Here is a 9,459-nt window from a genome sequence, read left to right as displayed (position 1 = left end):
AATCCTTCTGTAACCTAGAACCTCAAGGTAAATTTTGAACCCTCTAAACCATCAAGCAACTTCTAATAATCTTATGTTTAGGCTATTCAAAATTCATATAAATATAGTAAAAGTAAAATGATACATTATATATACACTATAATTTTTTCGCGAGGTGCAAGTTATAATCTTCTCATGAGTAAGGGTAAGAGAATTTACATGTTTTCATAGTAATAACCATGATTGTGAGTCTTGGAACTTTGGAATTACGTTCGATTCTTGATGATAATTCCTTTCTTCTTGTTGATTTTGATTTTTGAATATATCTTACCATCACATCTCCACATTTTGGGCTCTGACGCGTGCCTTGATAAAAGAATTTACAAGTTCAGCAAAAGAATATCGAACTTTTTGATAAAGAAAAGGGCAAACGAGCAAATATATCTTTTAATTTTGCGATCTAAAGCTTATTAAAAAGTAACATATATATATATATATATATCTTTGTCGTCTAACAAATGGTGCATATATATTCCCATCGTTTAATAAATAATGCATATTTATCTTTTTTGTCCGCGGATTGAATTAAAAAAAATATTCTTAAAATTGGATTCTAGATTTCGAAAAATGTCACGTTGCTTAAAAATAAAATTACACCACTCATTTTTTTAGGCACCCAGACCCGACCCAATTAAACAATAATAATTCTTCATTTGTTCAAATCTGATCCAAACTCATTTATGACCGGCTAGAAGAAGAATTGAATTTTTTTTTTCCATTTGGGTTGGGTCTAGAGGTGTAAAAAAGGGGTGAGATAATTTTTCGAAAGCTTCGTGACATTTTTTAAATTAAAAAATTAGTATTATAATTTTTTTCAACTAAGTACATATAGATATGTTGTTGAAAAGTGAAAAGAGTAAATATATACCATTTATTAGACGATAAGGGTATATATATGCACCACTTTCAACATATGAAATATCTGAGTTTTTTGTTAGAGAATTTGAGATATTCAAAATAAAGGGATTTGATCCCTTTTGTACTAGCATAGCAACAGTTAGTAGCTGGATCATAACTTTGTACTTACAACTTGGATTTAAGTGATTTAAAAGTCTGTAGTGATCATGATCTAAGAGATTTATCATGTAAAAAATGGGGTGCAATGCATTGCAGAGTTGTTGCCTAAATCTTTTCCTTGAGAACTAGGAATTGTGATGACCTACTTAGCCCATATATTATTCATCATGATTTAAAACTTCAAGTGAGTGATTCATTATATATTTAAGGGAAGATTATATAACTAAGCTAACATTAAATAATTAATTATGTTACATGATTATAGTTTTAATTAATTATAGAAAATGGTTATTGTTTAAAAAAAAAGGGTTACGGTGGATCCCAGCTTTGTGTATTAGATCATGTAGAATCATTTTTTTTTTCCTTCTATACAAATTTATACATTACCTCTCTCTACCATACCCAATTTATTTGCTCATTAAATCTCTCAGCCGAATCAAAATTCAAATTTTAAATAATTTGAATCAACCCTCCTAATCGTACAAAATCAAAAAGGTGAGACCCAACTTAACCCAGTAAAATAAAAAACTTAATTATTTTTTTTATTATTATTTTCTTATTGTGGTTTCAATCTTTTTTTTTATTTGTTTTGTATTATTATTTACTACAAAATTATTTTTTTAATGGGAATTCTACGGAAGTAGTTAAGCAATAAAAAAAGGGGTGGGGGAGGGGGGGAAGAAAGCTCTGATCTTTCATTGTTTCTTCTCCGGGGTCTTTTCGCTGAGCAGCGATAGTCGTTGATGTATGACTGAAGAACAGTTCAACTGGTAAAGAAATTGGGTAAATTGTATAAATTAATTTGTATATTTATTGAAGTTGTTCTTATTATTTTGTATAACAGTACGGATTTTTAAAATTTATATCCAAATTTTTCAGATTTTCAGTTGTAAATATACATAGATTCTTGTGTATTTTATCAATTATTTTTTCTTGTTTAGATGTTTTACTATTTGTTGAGATATTTGGTTTATATAAATTATGAAAAAATTCTGTTAGTATAATTTCCAAAATTGTGTATAGTTACTCTGTTTGTACATTTGACCGGTCATTATTTTTTGTAGGGAAAAAGGATAAATATATCCTTGAACTATCACAAATGGTACGTACATACCCTCCGTTATATTTTAAGGTTGCATATACCCTTACCGTTACTCTTTTGGGTTGTGTATACCCTTAAAACTAACGGAGGGACACGTGGCTTCATCTCAACAATTTACCCGATTTTATTTATTTTTTACCTAAAATTAAAAAATCCACCCATCTTTCATTTACCCACCCATGACCCAAATTAAAACACCATGACATTTTAAATTAAAATAAAAACAAAGAGCCCTCCTCCATTGAAACATAACCCAAAACCTTTTAAATCAAACAAAACACGAAATTGTTCTTCAATACACTTCATTTGCAGCTCTTTTTCAAATCTCTTTAAACAAAGACACAGTAGCTTGTTATTTCATTGAAAAACAAGAGACCCATTTTAATTTGTTGTTCAAATCGATTTATTGTTGAATGGGGTTGGAAATACTATCATCATTGAAGGACGAAACTTTAAGTTTAAAAGTGGGTCTTCAATAGAATAAAAAATTTTGAATTTAAATTGATTTGTTGTTGTTGAAAGGGGTTGAAAATACTACCACCATTGATGGACAAAGCTTCAAGAAAAGTGGGTTTGCAATCAAATAAGAAAATTTTAACTTAAATTAATTAGTTGCTGTTGAAACGGGTTAAAAATACTACCACCATTGACAGATAAAGCTTCAAGCTTTAATTATTTTTTTATTGTCCAACTAGACCCATTGGGTCAGATTTATAAATGAAGCAGTTATTTACACAAATGGGAAAGCAAAAAGTGCTAAACCCATTTAAAGAAAACAACGTAAAAAAAGCTAATTAAAACAAAATCAAAAAGAGGAAAGACAAAAACAATAGAAAGGGAAAGTGAAGTTGCTTAGCAGCTTTGGAGATGTATACTCTGGCCAAGCGCCGGCCAAACTCCGGTGAACTATTCACGGATCTCTCTTTGTCTACCACTACAAGCCAACCTGAAGACAACAACTATAGAAGCAACAGGGAGCAACTACAGATCAGGTAAGCTTCGACTCAGTTCTTTATTTCGATTTGTTGCTCTTTCTATACATCTGAAATAATGAAATAGTTGCGCCATTTATTGACTTCTTTCGCTACCAGTAGTGGATTTGAAACACCACTAGAAATGTTGTTAAGGACCGATTCTCGGGTTGAAACTTTACTCCAAATAACACTATTTCTTCATTTGGAAAGCTATTAGGTAGGAAATATGGTGCTTTTCCTTATTAGTTATCGTTGATGGAATGCGCTTCATAGAAACTAATACCACACATCAAAAATAATTTATAAGTTCCAGCACAAATGCTTTTAACCAGATAGTTTTCCGTTGTTGTTTAAAGGATGTAAGATCACTCACCACTCACTAATCCTTTCTAGATGTTCTCCCTTGATAGGATGAATCTCAAAGAGATTAATACCACACATCATAGGAAGTTCCTGAAATTTTTTCACCAAATAGGTACCTGCAAAATTAACAACTAAGTTAGCAAAAAAGTCGGCCAGAGTGTTGCCTTCCCTCAATGTGTGTTTCAATTGGATAGGAACATTTTTCCTCATCTTGTTAATTGCTTCAACCTCCTTGACCACACTCCAAGGGACCTCCCAAATCCCTTCAATAAATTTTGTCATTGAAAGAGAATCGATTTCTACTATTAGGGGCAATAAACTTCTTTCAATGCAATAGTGAATTCCCACTCTTATAGCCACAACTTCTGCCATAAGGTTGGTTGAAATCGATAAACTTCTCCCTTTTGCTCCTATAATATCACCAGCACTGTTTCTCACACAAAAAGCAGCTGAACTAGGGCCAGGATTACCTTTGGATGCACCATCTGTATTACACTTGTACCAATCAGGAGGGGGGTACAACCATCTCACCATCTTATAACTATATCTGGGCTGCCATCTTTCTAAAATTTCCACAATATGAGGCCAATATCTAGGTAACTCTTGAAAACAAGAAAATCTAGTATAAATAAACTTATGAATAGTATCAGTAGTATCGAAAATAATTTTCTCATACGCATATAATCCACCATGCAGAATGGTATTTCTGCTTTTCCATAGGAACCAAAGAATAATGATAGGGACATCAACCATAACATTTTTAAACACCTCGTTACCCTGTACATCTCTCCACTTCTGTACAGTTTGCTTAATTTGAATGAAAGGACCTTGAATTCCAGCAGCACTTGCAAAATAACTCCATACCTTTTTGGCCATGTCACCATCAATGAAAAGATGTTGTACAGTTTCAGGCAAAGGTACTGTACAACATAAACAATTAGGATCAACAGACCTATCCCAATTAGCAATAGTAGTAGCCACAGGTAACAATTTTTCCCAAAATCATCCAGGCTAGGAAGCCAAATTTAAAAGGCAACCTTTTCACCCAAATTAGATTATAATAGACATTCACTTCCTTCTTGTTTCTTAGCAACTCCCAAGCAGAGCTAACTTTGAACTTTCCTGTACTGTTGAGTAACCACCATGGTCTATCAGACAGATTAGAGGGGATGAAATTGTTCTCTTGCATTCCAATATGCTCAACTATTCTTGCAGGCAAAAGCTGTTGCATTTTATCAATATCCCAGCCTTCGTCGTTCATTAATTCACTTATATCCACCAATTCTGGGTAAATATGACATTCGGGATCTTGATGCAAAGGACCAAGCTTTAAATTGAATTTGCAATTGAATAAAAAAAATTGAGCTCAAATTGATTTGTTGTGGTTAAAAGGGTTCAAAAATATTCTTGAAATAGATTTTGATGAAATGAACCAAGTGCACCATATTTTTGTGGTGTTGTTGGAAAGCTTTTGATTTTAATTTTGTACAAAGTTGAAAAATTTGTGTTGTTGAAAGCGGTTGATTCATTGTTGTTGTCTAAACTTTAAGGAGGATGCATTGAGTTTATTCCAGATGAAGATTTTTTTTTCTTTTTCGGATTAGCAAGGAATCAGTGATATTCTCTCACAAAAAAAATGAAGGGTATTTGGTTGTGGGTCGAGTGAATCTTTTATTTTAGGTAAATAAATAAATAAAATTGAGTAAATGGCTGAGATGAAGCCACGTGTCCGTCCGTTAGTTTTAAGGGTATACACAACCCAAAAGAGTAACGGTGAGGGTATATACAACCTTAAAGTATAACGAAGGATATTAGCATACCATTTGTGATAGTTTGGGGGTAATATCAGCAAGTATACGTTCCGGCTATTGTTTGTATAATTTCAGCATTATTGAGGTATTTGTATAATTTGTTTTGTATATTTTTTTTGTGATCACATTATGTAGTATAGATTCTATGGATTTAGCGTATCAATATTTATTGTGATTTATCTTTTTAGACCTTATTTGTATATTTTCAACAGTTATATACAAACACTTTTTTGGATTTGTATATTATCAATATATATTCTTAATCACTTCTTTGTTTGGCAAAAGTCATATTTGGTGAGATATTCTAATCAGATACAATAACGATGATTTGTGGGATTGTTTAATTTTTTAATAACTTAAATTACCACCTCATTAATTAAGTTAAGAGTCTAATTTATATAAAAAAATAAATTTTCAATGAGATATACAATAGCTATCGAAACTATAGCTACGCTACGTAATTAGATAAACTATAGCTAAGAAGCCTCATTATATTTTAACTCTTAGCTATTTATGAAATTTTCTCAGTATTTAATGTACAAAAAAAACACTTGTACAACTAAGGAGGAGGACATAATTGTTTGATTATTTACTTACTAGGATATAGTAGGGTCATCAAAAGTGAAAGAGCATGAAATCATGAGTTAGTGGAAAATTACTTGACCTATTGGTATAAGTGGAGTAATAAGTGGGCCCTGTGACAAGTGTTTTAACATTTACACAAAGAAATTAGAGAAAATTGTGCATTATAGCAAACTATTAATTCAAAATAAATATTATAGCTATAGTTTCATTTAACTCTAATCCGTAGCAAATAAATACATTGCCATTCTCGTCTCTCTCCCTTGAATCTCACTCGCCTCTCTCACTTTTATACAAACACAAATGTATAAATTGTATTTGTGTTTGTATAAAGCTAGAGAGACTGTATATACAAATACAAATATACTAATACAAATCTTCTCCTTCTCAGCTCTCTTTTGCATTTCTCTCTCTCGCTTTATACAAACACAAATTATACAATGTACAATTTGTGTTTGTATAAAAGCGAGAGAGAGATTTGATATACAACAATATACATATACTCCTATAATATCATTGACTAATGAGTAATTTCTGAACAAGAAACCTTAATGATACTAATACAATATATATAATACTGATTTAGTATCAGTTAAGTCAATTATCAGCGTTAATGATACTAATACAGTACATGATAAGTTAAGCGAAAATTATCAGCCTTAATGAATGGGGGATATGGGCTGTAATATTTTTTTTGAGAGAATGAATATTTCTTGATTTACTTTGAATTAGGGTATGAACATATAATTATTTTTAATTTTATGACTCATTTATGTAGTTTTTCCTTTACAAATAGGAAGAGTGCATTCTGCGTCCTTTACTACGTGGAAAATATGTTTTTTGACAACCTATCTTAATGACTTTTTGAACTACACCTTCGATTTTAGCTCATATTTATAAAATTATTATTTAATGTATTAAATTACTTATATTTTAATTAGGTGAAAATATGAATTTCGGTCTATTTTTAATTAATAAAAATATGGAAGATTTGAATATTCATACTCACTTCTGTAAATAGAAGGAAAAAAATTCCTCAAAAAGTTGAGGGAAAACATTTTCTGAACCCACCCCCTCGCATTATCAACCCACCCCCACCTACCTACCTCCAAGTACCCTCACTCCCGTACTCCTACCCCCGGTTAAGGATTGAATCTCGGGTTAGAGTTAAGGGTTGGGATCAAGGTCGAGAGTTGGGTATCGAGTCGGATCTGGTCCCAAGGTCTGGGTCGGCATATGATCTCGAATTAGGATGGGGGTTAGGTTCTCGATGAGGTCGGGATCATTTTCAGGGTCATAGTCATGATCAAGGTTGGCCTCCAAGTTTGGTTTAGGGTTTGGTATTGAGGTCAGGGTCTAGTCTCGGATCAAGATCAAAGTTATGATTGGGTTGAGTCTCGAGTTAGGATTTTGGGTGGGGATTAGTTTTTTGTGTGGTCAGGGCTGGGGTCTAGTATTGGTTTGGGGTCAGGGTTCTCGATAGGGATCGAGAATGAGGTCAGAGTCGAGGCTCGGGGTAGGGGTTTGGTTTTAGGGTTGGTTATGTTCTTAGCTCAGGTTTGAGTTGGAGTTGGAGTTAGGTATTGGGTCGGGGTTGGTGTTGGGTCATAATCTTGGGTTGGGGTCCAAGGTTGAGATTGGGGTCGGGGTTCAATCCTAGTGCTGGGATTAGGGTTTGGTCTTGGGTCAAGATTCGAGGTCGGGTTGGGGTTTAATTTTGCATTTGGGTCTCATGTAGGGTTCGACCCGAGAGTTGTGCCTTAGGTGGGTAAAGGTAGTTTTAGGTCTTTATTTTTTTATAAGAAACGAAAAATAAAAAAAAATAAAAAAAAGATTTAATTTAAATCTTTTAAAAATATTTAAGTACAAAAAATGGTGTAAAACATCAAGGTCAGTCAAAAATCATGTGTCTACAGGGGTCAAGGTCGAGAATTGGATTCTAGGTCAATGTTGGGAACTGGGTGGATTAGGTAGTGGAGGTGGGGTGGAGTGGAGTGAGGTTGAAAGAAAGTTTTTGAAAATGTTTTCTTTCTTTACGTAGTGGAATCATTTTTCCTAAATTTAAGAAAATATAAGTCCAGTTGTAATTCATAAATTTTAAATTCTTGCTCTGTTTTTGTCAACTATAACAAAAATATGAAATTGTAAGCTATAGACACTACAAAGTTATAATTTGTTTCTTGCAATAATTAAACTACAATATCAACAACATATACCATGTAATCCAGTAATTACAATTACTATATAGAGTAATATGTAGATAACTTTACCTATATATCTTGTAAAGACAAAGAGAATGTGATGCAATAATCGAAACAAATAAAATTAGATAATACTAAAATCGAATAATAAAATAGTAAGAAATTATTTAAAACATTTTTGCAATAGAAATGATAGCACCAGTCACAATGATATAAAAAAAAGAAAATCACAATCTCAATCACCATTGGAGATAAAATTTCTGATATCTTGAAGAAAATCGTGATTGGAAGGCCTTTTTTCTTTCCTCTCATATTTCTTCCCTACTTCCATACTAAACTCCTCAATCCCTACTTCTCCACACCTCTTCCACATCCCTTCCCCAAAGCTCCTATGTGCGAAATACGCCTCCGCCATCACCGTCTCACCGCCGTCACCAACGACGGTCACCGGCAGCCTCTCGTAGTGACCTATCTCGATCCCTTCCAAATCATCCAGTGGTCCTAGCCCACTGTTATTCACCTTGTAGAGCTCGCCCCGAATCCGGTGACCAGATCCGGTGATGTTGATCAGGTACGGGATTCCGTAGGGCCCGCAACAGAGTGGGAAGGTCTCTACCGTCGTGTACTCACCGATGAAGACGACGTCGCCGCCGCTGATTAGATTTTCCATCAGGCGATGGTTTGGGAATCCGCGCTTTAGGGTTCCGTATGTGAAAATGAAGTGCGAATCGGATTTGGAGGCCCCTTCAACGATCGTCATTGTTGTTGTATCTGATTTTTTCAGAAAAGTGAGAAGAGGGATGAGTTTAACAACTTCACACAGATGAAAAAGATGAGATAAATTCACAAGGAAAAGGTGCTGGCTGTCACGTGGGGCGATTTGGGTCTGGGAATCTGTGAACCTGTGGTATTTGATCCATGATCAGCTGTGCCAATGATTTTAATTTGTTTATATTCACATAAAATTAAGAAAATATTTTATAATTTTAAATGTATTCAAATATTTTTAATTTTGTGGTGTTTCGTGAGAAGTTAAGACTAACGTTGTCAAGAAATGATGGATACAATTTTCTTTTTCCGGAATGACCTAGGAAACCTCTATATTTGGATTCGTTTGTAAGTTGGACCCTTCTACTTATCAATTTATCAACTGAACTCCTAAACTTATCAGAACGTAGTATTTTAAACCTTTTTTTCATTTAACTAGTGTGTGCGAAGTAGGGGTGTGCACTATTTAGATTAAACCGAAAAATCAAACCGAATTCTAATTTGGATTGGTTTTTTGGATTTTTGGTTTGGTTTTGGATTTATAATTTACTTTGTTTGGTTTTATTGTTTGGTTTCGGATTTAGAAAAATGAAAATCGAGAA

The 9,459-nt window shown here is 33.3% G+C and overlaps 1 protein-coding gene and 1 long non-coding RNA gene across 2 annotated transcripts; one reads left to right on the top strand and one right to left on the bottom strand.

The window, feature by feature from the left end:
• Positions 1-2,921: 2,921 nt before the first annotated feature.
• Positions 2,922-5,483, top strand: LOC107059244 (uncharacterized). Its single transcript, XR_001472558.1, has 2 exons — positions 2,922-3,150; positions 5,046-5,483. It is a non-coding gene; the product is annotated as an uncharacterized lncRNA (long non-coding RNA).
• A 2,730-nt stretch (positions 5,484-8,213) lies between these two features.
• Positions 8,214-9,194, bottom strand: LOC107059245 (putative gamma-glutamylcyclotransferase At3g02910). The gene has a single exon (XM_015305736.1). It carries the CDS (start codon positions 8,847-8,849, stop codon positions 8,325-8,327), a length of 525 nt encoding a protein of 174 aa, XP_015161222.1. The 5' UTR covers positions 8,850-9,194; the 3' UTR covers positions 8,214-8,324.
• Positions 9,195-9,459: the final 265 nt, after the last annotated feature.

Source organism: Solanum tuberosum, unplaced genomic scaffold (assembly GCF_000226075.1).
Source record: "Solanum tuberosum cultivar DM 1-3 516 R44 unplaced genomic scaffold, SolTub_3.0 scf00909, whole genome shotgun sequence".
Taxonomy (NCBI): Eukaryota; Viridiplantae; Streptophyta; class Magnoliopsida; order Solanales; family Solanaceae; genus Solanum; species Solanum tuberosum.
This window is presented reverse-complemented; position numbering and strand designations above follow the sequence as displayed.

Bases quoted from the DNA above. Each gene is read 5' to 3' on its own strand.
- LOC107059245 (XM_015305736.1), bottom strand. From the start codon at position 8,849: ATGACGATCGTTGAAGGGGCCTCCAAATCCGATTCGCACTTCATTTTC.